This window comes from Leucoraja erinacea, chromosome 12, assembly GCF_028641065.1.
Source record: "Leucoraja erinacea ecotype New England chromosome 12, Leri_hhj_1, whole genome shotgun sequence".
Taxonomy (NCBI): Eukaryota; Metazoa; Chordata; class Chondrichthyes; order Rajiformes; family Rajidae; genus Leucoraja; species Leucoraja erinaceus.
This window is the reverse complement of record NC_073388.1, coordinates 54210345-54226717: the sequence shown is the minus strand read 5'-3', so window position 1 is coordinate 54226717 and position 16373 is coordinate 54210345. Positions and strand designations below refer to the sequence as shown.

Genomic DNA, 16373 nt, shown 5'->3' with positions numbered 1-16373 from the left:
GCCTGCGGTGTTGGGGGCTACGGGTCAGTGGTGGAATATTGCCTTGGGGGAACGGGCCCAACAGGTCCGCACTTGGTCTTGTATATATTACAAATGTTCCAAACTGACCATTATTAGATTTTATACAGGGGTGAATTAAGCCACTTCCAGGAGGTTGGTTGGCAACTTAGTTATTCTTATGAGACTCGCAACCTTTGGCTTAACATACTTTGCAGTTTAACTGTGGGCACATGGGAAGGAAACTTGTAGAGAAAACATGTTCACATGGGGCCCAGGGAAACATGGGAAGGAAACTTGTAGAGAAAAGCTAACAGGCCTTTGCAGCCTCTCGAGGGCTTCCCTCCCACAATACACTCCGCACATCAAGGATTCCCATTTTCTGGACTTCTAGATATTCCACCAAAACTCCATCCCTATCCAGTCTATATAATATGCTCTCCCACCAAGCAGATCAAGGGTTTGGAATTTAGTTTGTGAAGCATGAGAAGGAAATTAACCAACAGCTGATTAATAAAATGCCCCCAAAACAGCAAAAACATATTAAATACAAATAGTCACTTTGGCAAAAAACATTTCATAAATAAAAACATTATAAAACAGGTGTAGTAACTATTTTATAAACAAAATGGTTACATATGTACACTTTTTACAATACAAAAATTGTCAAACGTATGTCACAGTATATGTTTGCATATCAACATTACGTTTGGTCTGCCTAAGTGGCAAGAAAAATCCCTGAAATGCTGACTTTTTAAAATAGATTTATGCTAACATATATAAAATGACTGCCACCAATATTAAGGATTTGGTGAAAAATCTATTTAAAGTCAATTTATTGATACAATCTGGTCCATTTTTAAGCCACGTTTCTGGAAGGTTTTGGTTCAAATCAACAGCTATAAGTAAAAGTAATTCACACATTGTTTCTTCATGAATTGGGAAAGTGTTCCACATGATTTTATAGGAAGGGGCAGGAGAAGATGGAGCACACAATACCTTCTTAGTATGAAATCTTTGGAGTAGAATTAATAAGTTATTTCACTAGAGTTGCACTTCAATGTTTACTGAATAAGAATATATATATTTTTAAATGTATTTCAATACAATTCAGTTTGATTGTCCAGCCGTGATTAGAGCATTTCCAAAACATCCTGACTGGTTTACAAAGATTTGCAGAATCTATAGTAAATAACAGAAACAATGAGTTCAATGTACATTTTCTGTAGAAAAATAAACAGGACTCCAGATCTTCCTGCACAAGTTCGAGTACAGATAACCATATTCCTCGAGCAACTTTAGTGAAACACTTTAAATAGGAAGTAGTTTTATCTACAATGCTAATCTCACATTTGGGGAATGGAGTAGATGGTGTTGGTGGGTGGTGTGTGGGGGAAGGGGGGGGGGGGGGGGGGGGGGGGGGGGGGGGGGGGGGGGGGGGGGGGGGTCAGGTTTGAACAGAACTTAAATAGTACAATTTGCTAAAAATGAATTAATATCTATTAACAATCATGATTTTCTCAGAAAATCTTACTAGCACTGTGTACTGGACCTGGATAAACATGGCATTCCTTATATTGACCACTCAGTAAAGAGCTGCATGTGAACAGAAAGTGGTGAATTAGATGTAATTTAGAAGCCACCCACAAACTAATGGAGTTTATAACTGTGTCCCTTATGCCCATTGGTGTTAGGATTCCTTCAGTGAGAATAAGATGTCATTTTCAAGAAACATCTACACAAATCAGTGTATTTTCTCATGCAATTCAAACAGTCTGAGCTCAAATTCTCAATTAAATGTTGTAGTTGCTGAACATCATCATCTTCCTGGGAGGATTAGAAGTAGAAGGTAAAACCAGAGTATAATAAGCCATAAAGAGCAAAAGAGGTGTTAAGAAGGTCCCCCAAATACATGCCCACAGTTAACATGAAAACAGAATGAATAACTTGACAATTTTGATCTGGTAAAAGGACTGTCAAGCTTCTAGATAATCAATGCTGCGATACTCTAATTACCTAGTGATATTACACTGGTTGTCTCTTTCCTTAGCACAAAAGCGCAGGCATTATCAGCAGCAACAAAGTAATCTGCAAAACATAATTATCTTCAATTTCTTTGTTGAAGGAAAGCAGTACCGTAATGTTGAGTGGAAAAGACCATTAAAATGGAAAGATTTAAAAAAAAAACATAAAACAATGAAAAAGGTACAGGCAATTTTAAATGTCTGTTTTGTGGATGTAAACATTTGAAAAAAAAACCCATTTCAAACAGCTTTGCAGTTCATATATCTCAACTTGTTCAAAATTAATACAAAACACCATGAAATATCACTCATACATAAATTAACCACATTTACAAAGGCACCACTCATTTGTTCATTATCGCTATCACTGGAAGACAAAATACACAACTGAATACAAAATTAATCTTCAAAATAAAAACAGGTTAACACAAATATATATTACAATTCGAATTAAATCAAAAAATAAATCCAGTGCAGATCAAATAAGGTGTAATCTTAATTAGTGAAATTAGTCATGTTGTAAACCTTTAATAGCTGCCACTGAGACTGGAAGAATTGTGCAAAATTCAGAACATGCTTGTTATTGTATATGGAGAAGTTATGGCTGGAATTTAGTTAAATTATGTCACATGTTTATTTGATAAATAAAAACACCGTCCAGATTTGCGAAAAATTGCAGTGGTAAAGTGGCCAAAATATAACTGATGTTGACTTTAGGACCCTGACACAGTGATATTTTCTAATGCATTAAGGATATACTGTATCCGAGGTTGGATTGAGCAGTCAGTTAGCATCGGTTTGGGAGACCGAAGTGCATTTTGATGACTGGATAAGCACCATTGCCAAAAAATAATAGTTTGAGCAATACCCTCACCACTCACCCATCAACACCCTCTTCCCACATAAATTAGTAAAAATAATGTGCATATCAAATCCCTGCAGTATAAATAAATTCATCTTAAAATGTTCTGTCCTTTAACAGTCAGTGACTCCATCCCATTAGGTGACTTGCCTTAGCCTTCTCTGTCATTCGCCTCATTCTTCCTGATCTTGACGTGCCAAGATTTAGGGGCTCGTCAGTTGCTACAAAGCCATCATCAGAGTCGTCATTATATAAAACAGTTCTTCTGCCTTGGTTTCTAGTTCTAATTGTGGAACATTTATTTAATCGATCAATGCACAATTCATCTTCATCAAACCAATCATCCAACAGTCGTGCCCTTTTATATTTGTTTGTCGGCGTGGTAAATTTGAAACCTTTCCTCCTCCTCCTTTTTCTTCTTACTCCTACTCTGTTTTTTATATTTCCTTTCCCTGTTGTCTTTCTTCTCACAACCTTGCTGTAATCATGATCTCCTTCAACATGATCTTTATCAACCCCTGAAACTGATTCTGGCCCGCATTCAGATCCGGACCCAGATTTGGCTGATGCATCGTTGTCTAATTGTGCGGTATCTTCCATCTCCCCCTGATTTGTATCGTCCAAATCACTTTCTTCTGAGTCACTCATCAACTTTCTTTTAGTAGATGTGCGCATTTCATGGCCATTAACTAAAGGACCACTAGACAATTGATCTGAAAAGAAAACACACAATAATTGCAAACTAGTATAGTTCAATTCAATTCAATTCAATTCAATTTATTTGTCATTTGTCATAGTTATTTAAATTTTAATGTTTTCCACACTATAAACCTCGTAACAACCCAGGACAAAGAGTAGCTCTGAAGTTAAGGCCATAATTATACTTTTATGGCATGTAGCGTTCTTTGGATGAATTATAAATCCATGAAGCTCAATAGAAAATAACATGAATGTCTTAATCAGGCACGCGCCGTGAGTAATTACGTGCCGCGTGTAAAAATCTTAAAAACCGGGCACGTGCAGATTGTTCTCCCCTCCGGTAGGCAGTCAGTTGACTTTTATAAAGTAATCTGTCTTCAAAAGCCTTATCCCTTAATAAAGTATTTAAAAACATATACCGTATTTCCCAGCAATGAAGACGCTATTTTTAACCAAAAATAAGGCACGAAAATTTACCTGCGTCTTGGAGGCCGAAGTTAGGTTGTTAGCCAAGAAAGATAGACTTGGCTATCCCTCCATACAGAAACATCAAGAACGGTGTTGCTGTATTGAGGGATAGCCAAGTCTATTCCTCATTGCTGGCAGCTGATGGGAAGCGGCTGTAAAGTGGGAAGTGGCTGTAAAAGGAGAGTTCCTTTCACATGTGGGTGAGGAGTCTGGCCCGGGTCAGCACGGGCAGGAGGGTTGAGAAGGAGGAGGTCGGGGATCATGCCAGCAAGTCACTCACTGCTGCTGCGGCGCTCCAGGAGTGAAGCTACCGCATTGTGGCCGGTGAGGGAAGCACCCGTAGTCAGGATCAAACCCTCAGCATCTTCTGCCGGCCGGCCCGCCAGCCAGTCGCGATGTCCTTCAGCACAGGCGCAACCGGTGGAGGTGGTGGTTGGCGGGTAGCTTCTGGGCGGAAGGCTGGTTGCTTCGTTCCGGGCTCGCTCTCTCTCTCTACTTGTCCCGGGGCAGGTGACCTGGGCGCAACAGACAGTCCCGGGGTAGGCGACCTGGGAACTGCAGCCAGTCCTGTGGTACGGCAGTTAGTCCCGGGGCTCACAGGCAACATGGGCGCAACAGCCAGACCTGGGGCAAGCGAGCCGACCTGGGAACTGCAGCCATTCGCGGGGCACGCAGCCGACCTGGGTGTCACAGCCAGACCTGGGGCAAGCGACCTGGTAAATGCAGCCAGTCCCGGGGACGCGAGGGATCTGGGAACTGCAGCCAGTCCCAGGACATGCTGGCGATGTTGCCGACCCCCGGACAAAACCAAACCCTTGATCCTTTCCCGCCATCCTTTTTTCAAAATTTAGCAACTTAAATTGGGGGGGCGTCTTCGACGCAGGTGCGTCTTCATTGCTGGGAAGTACGGTAGCTCAAAGAAATGTACTTACCACATTATTTGTACACAAACTCCATTCTTCTCTCTTTGTTTCTTAAGATAAGAGTTGCACATACTTTCGCGTGTTAAATGTGCTGCGGATGAAAGGCACGGGAGAATTATGCCCACCTATGAGATCGATTTCTTAGATAGGCAGAATTCTCCCGTGCTTTTACTATTTATATTTAATAATTATCATTTTATGATTTTAGTCAGGGTAGGCACTGCCTACCTTGCCGACCCTGACAGCATGGGCCTCGCATCCAATGCAGATTGCCTACCAATTATCTGATTGATTTTAGTCTGAGAAATGTGGGCTACAAAAAACAGTATTAAGATTAAGCTGAAGAAAACAGTTCTTTAACATTTCCTGATATGTAAGCTGGTAATTTAAACTATTTTCAATTTTTTTTTGAAATTTAGAAAACATTTGAAAATGAACATGTACATAAACAGAAAGCCTCAGCTCTTGCTGATTAAAACTGAATGATTTAAGCAGAAATGACAACACATTTAATTCTTCAGTTATAGAACAGTTAAAGATAATAGGAGTCCTTCAGCTCACTGTGTCCACGCCACAAACTATCTGCCCAAATCCCACCTACCTGCATTAGGCCCGCTGCCCTGCAGGTCACATCCAGGCACTTAAAAGTCGTGAATCGTTCCAGAGATTTAAGAGTTCCCTCTTACCTTAAGCCTATACCCTCTCGTTTTTAAATATTCTATCCTGGACGAAAGACTGCATTCACTTTATCCATGCCTCTCATGATCTTGACCACCTCAGCCTACTGTACTCCAAATAAAACGTCTCAGCCTACACAACCTCTCCCTATAACTCAATCCCACAAGCCCAGTAACATCCTGGTGAACATCTTTTTGCACACTTTTCATCTTAATGACATCCTTCCTATAGCTGGCCAACTAGAACTGCACAGTGCGGTCTCACCGATGCAGCTGCATCATAATGTTCCAACCTTTGTACCCAATATCGTTCCCTATGAAGGCAAGTGGGCCAAACACCATCTTCATCACACTGTCCACCTGATTTACCATCTTTAGGGAACAGTGCACTTGTACTCTGATCTCTCTGTTCTGCAACATTCACCAGGGCTCTCTGTTCTACAACATTCTTCAATATGTAGATGGCCCTACTAGAGTGGGGGAGGGGGTGTGGAGAGAGAAACACTTTGGGAATTTATGGAATTCCCTGCCACAGAGGGCAGTGGAGGTCAAGTCACTGGATGGATTTAAGAGAGTTAGATAGAGCTCTAGGGGCTAGTGTAATCAAGGGATATTGGGAGAAGGCAGGCACGGGTTATTGATTGCGGACGATCAGCCATGATCACAATGAATGGCGGTGCTGGCTCGAAGGGCCGAATGGCCTCCTCCTGGACCTATTTTCTATGTTTCTATGGGACCAGTGACCATAATCAGCTTTAAAATAGTTGTGGAAGATAGGACTGATTTACAAATTAAAATGTTAAAGTAGGGCAAGGCAAAGGTAAGGGGACGGCAGATAAGTGAAATGCTTTTAAAAGTGAGATAGGGAGCTGTCCACCTTTGACCTGAAGCATTGTCAGCCACCAAGAGGTCAGACAGACTCTTGAGGTAGCCTTGAGGTTCAGAGTACTGGAAGCTTCTCATTTACTTCCTTCACTCACAAGACATGGCTGCACAAAACAAGTCCTTGAACAACAAGGCAGATTTATCTTCTATTACCTTGCTTTACTGGTGCAAGTGTGTTCTTGATTATGCTTGTATTTTCAGACTCCGAATCACTTTGAATCCTATCCTGTGCATCCCACTCAGGAAGTGGCAATACATGTGGATGTTTAAGCTCAATATTCAATCGTCCTGAAAGTTCATCTGTTTCCGAAGCTGAAAAAATAAAACGGGTTACACATGCAGTTATCAGGCCTCACTGTAAGAGGTTTCTGCTCCTAATTCAAGCAAATTAATGTAGATGTTATGGGTCTGTCAAATGTGAATCAAGCTGTGCAGTGTGAACTCCAACAATTGTCAGAACTCATGTAGAACTCACGCTGAATAGATACAACCTAAACGACACAGGAAATTATTGGGATGAAAGTGGATGGCAGCAAAAAAAAAAATTAATATGTATATTTTTAAAGTGAGTTAAACTTAAGTTGTTTTTTCATAACAGATTACTTTCATTTTTTAATTTAATTTAAATATATATTTTAAAGTTTTAATAGGTTTGACATCTGTCCATTTTTTTTAATGCAGAGGATATTTCGGTGGGCTTTTGTCTTCCCCAGTACACCTCCCAATGTATGCACAAGGCACTGCCACCATGCTTAAACCATCTTAAAAAAAAACAATACTGACTATAGGAAGGTCGTAGGTTTGCATTTATATCATATAATTTCCCAAGCTTTTCCCCCTTTAAGTAATTATTTGATTGGAGTTTTAGTCTCTTTGATGACGTTTCAGACCAAAATCTACTTTAACCTTACTCGTCCTTTTGAAACCATTTACTCACTCCAGCTCCAACGTGTAATAGCAGCAGTTTGTACCAGCTGCAGGGTGCATGACAGCAAACTCGCCAAGATTCCTTAGACAGCACAGTTCAAATAATGAATGAATGAATCTCTTTATTGTCATTGCACATGGTACAACGAAATTTAAAAGTCAATCCCACGGTGCGATTCACAAGAGCAATTTTAAATATATAAGAAAAGATAAAAATATATACATATAAAAAAAAAAATTACAGATAAATAACAATAGCAGCAGAGGTAGAATCATTCAGTTGAATGTGAGTGTTATTTCTTATTTTGCATTGTTAAGTTCACGTATGGCTATGGGGTAGAAGCTGTCTCTGAGTTTGTTTGTGCGAGTTTTGAAAGACCTGTACCGTCTGCCAGAGGGCAGCAGGTGGAACAGGTTGTGTCCAGGGTGGGAAGGGTCCTTCAGGATGTTGGCTGCCCTGCCAAGGCAGCGAGAGCTGAAGATGTCCTTCAGGGAAGGCAGTGGGCAGCCAGTGATTTTTTTGTGCGGTGTTGATGACCCTTTGAAGGGCTCTCCTGTCCGCTGCAGAGCAGCTGGCATACCATGTGGCTATACAATACACATTGATGAATGGGGTTTGGGGGCTGCAGCATGTCACGGGACGTCCTAAATTCCTTTAGTTTTTGTGGTGTTTAGGATGAGGTTGTTTGTCTGAACCCCAAGCGCGTGATCTTTGTCTTCCCAGCACACTCTCGATGGAGCAACGGTAGAAGGACACCAGCAGCTTCTCCTCCAGGTTGTTTTTCCTGAGGATCCTCAGAAAGTAGAGTCGCTGCTGGGCCTTCTTGACTGCTGTGGTGGTGTTTATAGTCCAGGAGAGATCCAACGTAATTTGTGTGCCCAGGAATCTGAAGTCTGAGACCCTTTCCACACAGTCCCCATTGATGAATAGGGGTTTGGGGGCTGCACTGTTCTTACGGAAGTCTATGATAATTTCCTTTGTTTTTGTGGTGTTTAGGATGAGGCTGTTGTCTGAACACCACGCTGCCAGTCTTTGGACTTCCTCCCTGTAGGCTCTAAATGACCTCTACCAGATAAAAGACAAGGGAACACCACCATCTGGAAGACACGTATTATCCCGACTTGCAAATATATTGCCATTCCTTCACTGTTGCTGGGTCAAGGTCCTGGAACTCTCCGCCTAACAAGTATTGTAGTGGTTTAAGCGACAGCTCATCACCGGCTTCGAATGGGCAATTAAGGATGGGCAATTAAAGGTTGGCTCAGCCTGAAAAAAGCCTACAGGCATTGAATAATAATTAACAAATGGATAGAAATGGTTTATATATTGCATGGAAACAGATTCATTAGCCTACCGAGTTCACATTGACCATCAAGCACCTATAGCGTCATCTCATAGAATTACAAGTGAGAGTGTAATTATTTTCATGTTTAACCTCCTGCTTATTTGACTAGCATGTTTCAGATTCCACAAACTTCCTTCTTCAGAAAGATATGAACTATTCACCTTCTGATTATAAGTTCCACTCTCACCTGGAGATGATCTTGATGAAATCGTTCTTACAAAATAGGGTGGCGAAGAAGTCAGAATTGTATTAGGAGAGTTTGCTGCTCTGTGTTTGTGGCTAAAAGACAAGAAACAAAATTGTAAACAAGAATAAAATACCAATTCCAGCAAAAACAAACATTTCTAAAAATTATTCTTTCCCCATTAGATAGATGGTGGAATAATAGGTTTTGGGGGGATATGGACCAAATGCAGGCAGATGGGTCTAGTGCAGCTGGGGCATGTTGGCAAGTTGGGTGGAAGGACCTGTTTCCACGCTGTATTACTCAATGATCATACCTGGATTCTTGTTCTCTAAGCTGATAATAAACTATCCCACTGATGATATTCTTGATACTTTTCAGATTCCCACAATTACCACAACTAAAACTTGTATGTACATATATTTTTAAAAGCCCTTAACCAGCCCTTAACAGGCTGCAACCAAAACATTCAAATCTTAGTTTTGCTACAGTAACTCAGCAGGTCAGGCAGCATCTCTGGAGAGAAGGAATGGGTGTCATTTTGGGTCAAGACCCTTCAGTCTGAAAAAGGGTCTCGACCCGAAACGTTCTTTCCTATATATTCAAATCTTGCTCGGTGTCCACACCCATCCACATCTTCGCTCAGGTCTGGCGCCTGGTGGGGAGGCTGCTGCCGCGGGCCAAGCCCGGTTCGACAACCGCCCGCCCGCCCGCCGCCTCGCTCGGGGTCCCCAGGTCGATCCCCGCCCGTGGCCTCCCTCGAGTTCATGTCCGCCGCCCAGCGCCTGGTGGGGAGGCTGCTGCCTGTGCTGGAGCAGAGCCTGGAGCTGAAGTGAGCACCACACCTCTCTCCCCCTCTCCTCCTCTCCTCCTCTCCTCCCCCTCTCCATCTCCTTCTCCTCCATCCCCCCCATCCCTCTCTCCCCCCACCCCCTTTCCCTCTCTCCCCACCCCCTTCCCCCTCCCCCCTCCCCTTCCCCCTCCCTCCACACTCTCCCCCTCTCTCCCCTACACCATCTCCCTCCTCCCCACACCCTCTCTCCCCCTCCCACAGCCCTCTCTCCCCCTCACCACCCCTCTCTCCCCCCCTCTCCCCCCCCCCCACCCCCTTCCCTCTCTCCCCCACCCCCTTCCACCTACCCCTCTATCCCTCTTCCACCACTCCCCCTACCCTTCCCTCCCCACTCTTCCACTTCACTCCCCCCCTTCCCCCACCCTCTCCCCCCCTCCCCCCATCCTGCCTCTCTTCCCCCTCTCCCCCTACCCATCTCTGCCTCTTCCACCACTCCCACTACCCCCTCTCCCACTCTTACCCTCCCCCTCCCCCTCTCTCCCCACTCTTTCCCCCACCACTCTCCCCCTCTCCCCTTCCCCCTCCTCCCTCCCTCCTTCCACCCCCTCCTCTCTCCCCCACCCCCTCCCCCCTCTTCCCCCCCTCCTCCCTCCCCCCCCCCTCCCCCTCTCTTGCACCACTCCCCACTACCCTTGTCCGCCTCACTCCCCATTCTTCCCCTTCCCCCTCTCCCCCCTCCCTCCTCCCCTATCCGTCTCTCCCCTTCCCCTCATCTCCTCTCTCCACCTCTAACATCCCCTCCCCCATCTCCCACCCCCCTACCCCTCTCTCCCCCCTTCCTGCCCTCCCCGCTCACCTCCCACTGTCCGCTCTCCTCTCCCTCCCCAATCTCTCCCCTTTCCTCCTTCCCCCTCTCCCCTCCCTCCCCTCTTCTCTCCCCACCCCACCCCATCTCCCTCTCCCCCCTCCCACCGCCTGTGTGTTTGGGGGGTGGTTAGTATGAGTGTGATGCCGCAGCCCCCCCCCCCTCCTCCCGCAAACGCTAGTTGGGGAAACAGACCCAACGGGTCTGCACTTGGTCTAGTTACCTCTAATTTTCTCAAATGAAACGTTTTTAGTCAGTGAACATATAAGACATATACTCTAATAAACACATGGAAAAGACCACCTGAATGCCAACTTTTTCCTTCTGACATTTTTCACAACAAAGCCGACAATATTAGTGAGAAGCGAGAATGGAGTCTACACCATTTTAACAAGTCATGGCCCAAGTGCATCGGTACCGCAACAGAGAACATTCGTTGTGCAGGAGGAGCAATGAGCATTCACAAATTGTTGGGTAAACATTTTTCTTCAAATGCATGCACTAAACAAATATAGTAGTAACTGTGTTTAAGAAGGAACTGCAGATGCTGGAAAATAGAAGGTAGACAAAAGTGCTGGAGAAACTCAGCGGGTGTGGCAGCATCTATGGAGCGAAGGAAATAGGCAACGTTTCGTGCCAAAACCCTTCTTCAGACCTAGTAGTAACTGTGTCTACCTAGTTGTAACTGGTAGTCTGTTTCTAAAATTCCATTGACTTCAATTCTACCTAACTGGTTTTCCTTCTCTCAATAGCCAAATTAAACAAAAATACACTATTGTGAGAAATGGGCAAAAAATGAAACGCTAATGTATTTGTTATAATAAATAGATGAACATTTTATGATTTCTTCGGCAGCATAAATACATCCCACATTATGGTTTACCATTAAAAAAAAATCAAAGTAAATACTTTTACTATTTTACCTGGATGCACGACTGCTGGATCGAGAACCGCTCCTGCTTCTGGATTGAGAACCGCTTCTGCTTCGAGAACTGCTCCTGCCTTTGGACCGAGAACTGCTCCTGCTTCTGGATCGAGAACCACTCCTGCTTCTGGATCGAGAACCGCTTCTGCTTCTGGATCGAGAACTGCTCCTGCCTTTGGATCGAGATCCACTCCTGCTTCTGGATCGAGATCCACTCCTGCTTCTGGATCGAGAACTGTTTCTGCTTCTGGATCGAGAACTGTTTCTGCTTCTTGATCGAGAACTGTTTCTGCTTCTTGATCGAGAACTGTTTCTGCTTCTGGATCGAGAACTGTTTCTGCTTCTGGATCGAGAACTGCTCCTGCCTTTGGATCGCGAACTGCTCCTGGATTGAGAACTGCTCCTGCTGCTTGACTGGGAAGTGGACCTGCTGCCAGACCGTGAACTGCTCTTGCTACTGGATTGTGAACTGCTGCTGCTCTTGAATCTTTTCCTATACTTTTGTCTTGGTTTGATCTTTTTTTGGCACTTCAAGGCAAGTTTATAGTTAGAGATGATGTTTTTAATTTGAGTTTCAACTAAGGCAGATAACTTGAGTGTCATGTTGTATATCTGCAACCAAACAATTACACCAAGTAAGTAATTAATCTACAAAAATCCTACAGTTTCGATCCCGTCAGCATTTAAGCTAAATGTGATTGGTTCCATTATTTTCAAACGTACATAAAGTTCATGATTCGCTAAAATCACTTGTTCTCTAACACTGTGGGAGTAGGGCCAAGTCCATGGAAGAATAAAGTATTCAGTCACATCTTATAATGTAAAAAAAAAGCAAGCACAAAAAAAATCTGACTGAACTATTGAAAACCACTGAGAGTTCTCACTTGATTTATTAGATGTGAAATATTTGAAAGAGGTTGCTGAGCTGCAGTCCATTAGAATAAACACAATACATTATATTAGGATTAGGTAATGTTCTCACATCAACTAAATAGATGAAAGCATTATATTCAATAAGTAAATATGTAATATTTATTCCCCATTATCACTTCTCCCGCATCATTCTCCAACAGTCCAACATCCACTCTTGCCTCCATCTTGCTCTTTATATAACTGAAGAAACTCTTGCTATGCTCTTTAACATTATTAGCTGGCTTCCTTTGTATTTCATCTTTTCTCCCCTGCAATATGTAATAATGAACTAAACAGTGTGGGGGGGGGGGTCAGGAAATTGGAAGTGTAAGTGTGGAGTTAAAGGGAGAGTGCAGTTAAAGGAAGAGTGCAGGAAATGTTACAGAAGTCTACCAAATTAATGGAACGGAAATTCAGGAAGGGATAAGAGAGTAAGGTCGGGTAAAATCGGTACCAGTGTGAGAAGGGAGGTGAACACCGAATTAAAGATGTATTTGAATGCGCGTAGTATAAGTAACAAAGTGGATGAGCTTGTAGCACAGTTAGAGATTGGTAGGTATGATGTTGTGGGAATTACAGAGACGTGGCTGCAAGAGGATCGGAGCTGGGAGCTAAATATTCAAGGTTATGTCAAATCGGAAAAACAGAAAAGTGGGCAGAGGGAGTGAGTTAGCTTTGTTGGTTAGGAATGAAATTTAGCGAGAGGTGACATAGGATCAGAAGATGTAGAGTTATTGTGGATACAGCTGAGAAATTTCAGGGTAAAGACCCGAATGGGAGTTATTTACAGGCCCCCAAACAGTAACCAGGATATAGGATACAAAATACATCAGGAGATAAAATTGCCATGTAAAAAAAGGTAATGGGAGATTTCAATATGCAGGTAAACTGTGAAAATCAGGCTGGTACTGGACCCCAAGAAAGGGAATTTATAGAGTGCCTCCAAGATGGATTCTTAGAGCAGCTTGTCTTGGACCTTTCCAGGGAAGAGGCAAGTCAGGATTTGGCATTATGTAATGAACCGGATTTGATAAGGAAACTCAAGGTAAAGGAACCATTAGGAGGAGGCGACCAAAATATGATGTTTTAATCTGTAATTTAAGGGGGAAAAAGTGAAATCGGATCTGTCTGTATTACAGCTGAACAAAGGGGACTGGAGGCATGAGGGAGGCACTGGCCAAAGTTGACTGAAAAGGGACCCTAACAGGGATGACAAAGGAACAGCAAAGGCTGGAATTTCTGGGAATAATCTGGAAGATGTTGGATCTTTTCAGTCCAAAGAGGAAGAAAGAGGTGACCGTGGCTGAGAAAGGAAGTCTAAGACAGTAAAAAACTAAAAGAGAAGGGCCATAACATAGCAAAGATTAGCAGGAAACCAGAGGATTGGGAAGCTTTCAAAGAACAACAGAAGGTAACTAAAAAGAGAGTCAGGTGGTGGAAGTTAGTGGAGTGGCTATTACTAGGGAGAAGGTGCTTGGAAGCTGAAAGGACTGAAGGTGGATAAGTCACCTGGATCAGATGGATCTCACCCTAGGGTTCTGAAAGAGGTGGCTTTAGAGATTGTGCAGGCATTGATAGTGATATTTCAAGAATGGCAAGAGTCAGTAGTAGTCCCAGATGATTGGAAAAGTGTGCATATTATCACGCTGCACAAGAAGGGAGCAAAGGGAAATAGTGGGAACTACAGGCCGGTTAGTCCGACTGGTGGTTGGTAAGATTTTAAGAGTCGATTATAAAGGATGAGGTTATGGAGTATTTAGAAGTTCACGATAAAATAGGCTGGTCAGCATGGCTTTGTGAAGGGGAGGTCTTGCTCGACAAATTTGCTGGAATTCTTTGAAGAAGTAAATAGGACAAAGGAGAGTCAGTAGATGTTGTACACTTAGATTTTCAGAAAGCCTTTGATGAGGTGCCACACATTAGGCTGCTGAGGAAGATGAGAGCCCACGGTATCAAAGGGCAGATATTAGCATGGATAGTAAGTTGGCTGGATGGCAGATTTTTCTGGTTGGCTGCCAGTGACTAGTGGAGTTCCGCAAGGGTTGGTGCTGGGGCCGCTACTCTTCACGTGGTATGTTAACGATTTGATCAAGGGGATTATAGGCATTGTGGCCAAGTTTGAAGGTGTTAGTAGCCCAGAAAAAATAGCTGAGATTTGGCGTGAGCACTACTGTAACCTTTTTAATTGTGTTAAAAGTAACCCAGTTAGAATCAATCATGAACATATTGATCTCTCAGCAGATATGATAGTTAGGGCAGCAGATGTCTATGATGCCATTAACATGTTGGATAACAACAAAGCCTGCGGTATGGACTGCATTACTGCAGAACATCTAAAATATGCCAGCTATGAGCTCTGCCCTTTGCTTTCCATGTGCTTTAATGGTTGTCTGGTTCATGGTGTCCTGCCAAATGCTATTATGTCTGTAATGTTAGTGCCTGTGCTTAAAGACAAGGCTGGTAAGCTCAACAGTATTGACAATTATCGACCTATTGCATTAGCCAGTATCTTGTCTAAAGTACTGGAGAGAATACTGCTAACAAAGCTAGAAATGTATCTCCTTACTACTGACAATCAGTTTGGGTTCAAAAGAAAACATGGAACTGACCAGTGTATCTATGCTTTTAAAGAGATTGTGTTCAGGTACACAAGCCTGAATTCATCTGTATTCCTATGTTTAAGGTGCTTGACAGGCCACATTTAGAATATTGTAAGCATTATTGAGCACCATATCTGAAGAAGGATGTGCTGGCTCTCGAGAGGGTCCAGAGGAGGTTTACAAGAATGATCCCAGGAATGAGATTAACCTATGATAAATGTTTGTCGGCACTGGGCCTGTACTCACTGGAGTTTAGAAGAATGAGGGGGGACCTCATTGAAACATACAGAATTGTGAAAGGCTTAGATAGAGTGGATGTTTCCACTAGTGGGAGAGTCTAGGACTAGAGGTCATAGCCTTATAATTAAAGGACGTTATTTTAGGAAGGAGATGAGGAGAAATTTCTTTAGTCAGATGATGATGAATCTGTGGAATTCTTTGCCACAGAAGGCAACGGAGGCCAAGTCAATGGGTATTTTTAAGGCAGAGATAGATTCGTGATTAATACAGATGTCAGAGGTTTTGGGCAGAAGGCAGGAGAATGGGATTAGGAGGGAGAGATCGATTAGCCTTGATTGAATGGCGGAGTAGACTTGATGAGCTGAATGGCCTAATTCCACTCTTATCACTTATGACCTCATGAACCAAGAACTGTTTATTTTCTCTAGAAAAATATTGGATCAATATTTTTGATAACTGATCTCTCAGTGAGGAAATGAAAACAGTAAGCATTTTCCATGCTTTTCCAAAAACAATTCTTTTTACCCTTGATTTCTTGTTAGGTGTGTAAGCTTTGGCATTGCTGAATATTAATCGAACATCCTTGCAAAACTCCACAGGTGATTCATAATTTTCCGCTTCAAGTGTTTCTTTCACCATGTTGAAGTCCATTGGGGTGTCTATGATATCCCTGTAGTCCTACAAAGGGAATTGGCAATGTAAACACATATGGCAACTGAACAATACTAGATTAACATCAAATAAAAACATGTTCCAATTATGAATATTTTTTCTTATGAACATGGAGAGCTCGGTGTTTTTTCAAGAACCTACTTCGTTAATTCTCAATAATTAAATTCAAAGAGTACATTTGCATTACGATTGCAGAGTTCGTGCAAGATGTTCCTGCTGCAAAAAGTGGCATAAATAAGACCCGAACATGAAGTCCAAGTCTAATCAAAACAAACGTCACGAAGCAGAGTCTCATCTTCAAATTGATGTCAACCTCTTTGCCTTCACAAATGCTGGTTGATCTGCTGAGTTCCTCTCTGAAGAAGGGTCTCAAC

At 42.9% G+C, this 16373-nt stretch overlaps 1 protein-coding gene across 2 annotated transcripts in view; it reads right to left on the bottom strand.

The window, feature by feature from the left end:
* Positions 1-265: 265 nt before the first annotated feature.
* brwd3 (bromodomain and WD repeat domain containing 3) overlaps positions 266-16373 on the bottom strand; it is a 122279-nt gene continuing 106171 nt past the window's right edge. For both annotated transcript variants that reach the window (XM_055644151.1, XM_055644152.1), the window contains exons 36-40: positions 15853-16005; positions 11574-12187; positions 8996-9087; positions 6689-6847; positions 266-3596 (exon numbers count right to left, since the gene is read on the bottom strand). In XM_055644151.1, the coding sequence (XP_055500126.1) occupies positions 3004-3596; positions 6689-6847; positions 8996-9087; positions 11574-12187; positions 15853-16005 (1611 nt within the window). In that variant the 3' untranslated portion in view covers positions 266-3003. The remainder of the gene's footprint in view (positions 3597-6688; positions 6848-8995; positions 9088-11573; positions 12188-15852; positions 16006-16373) is intronic.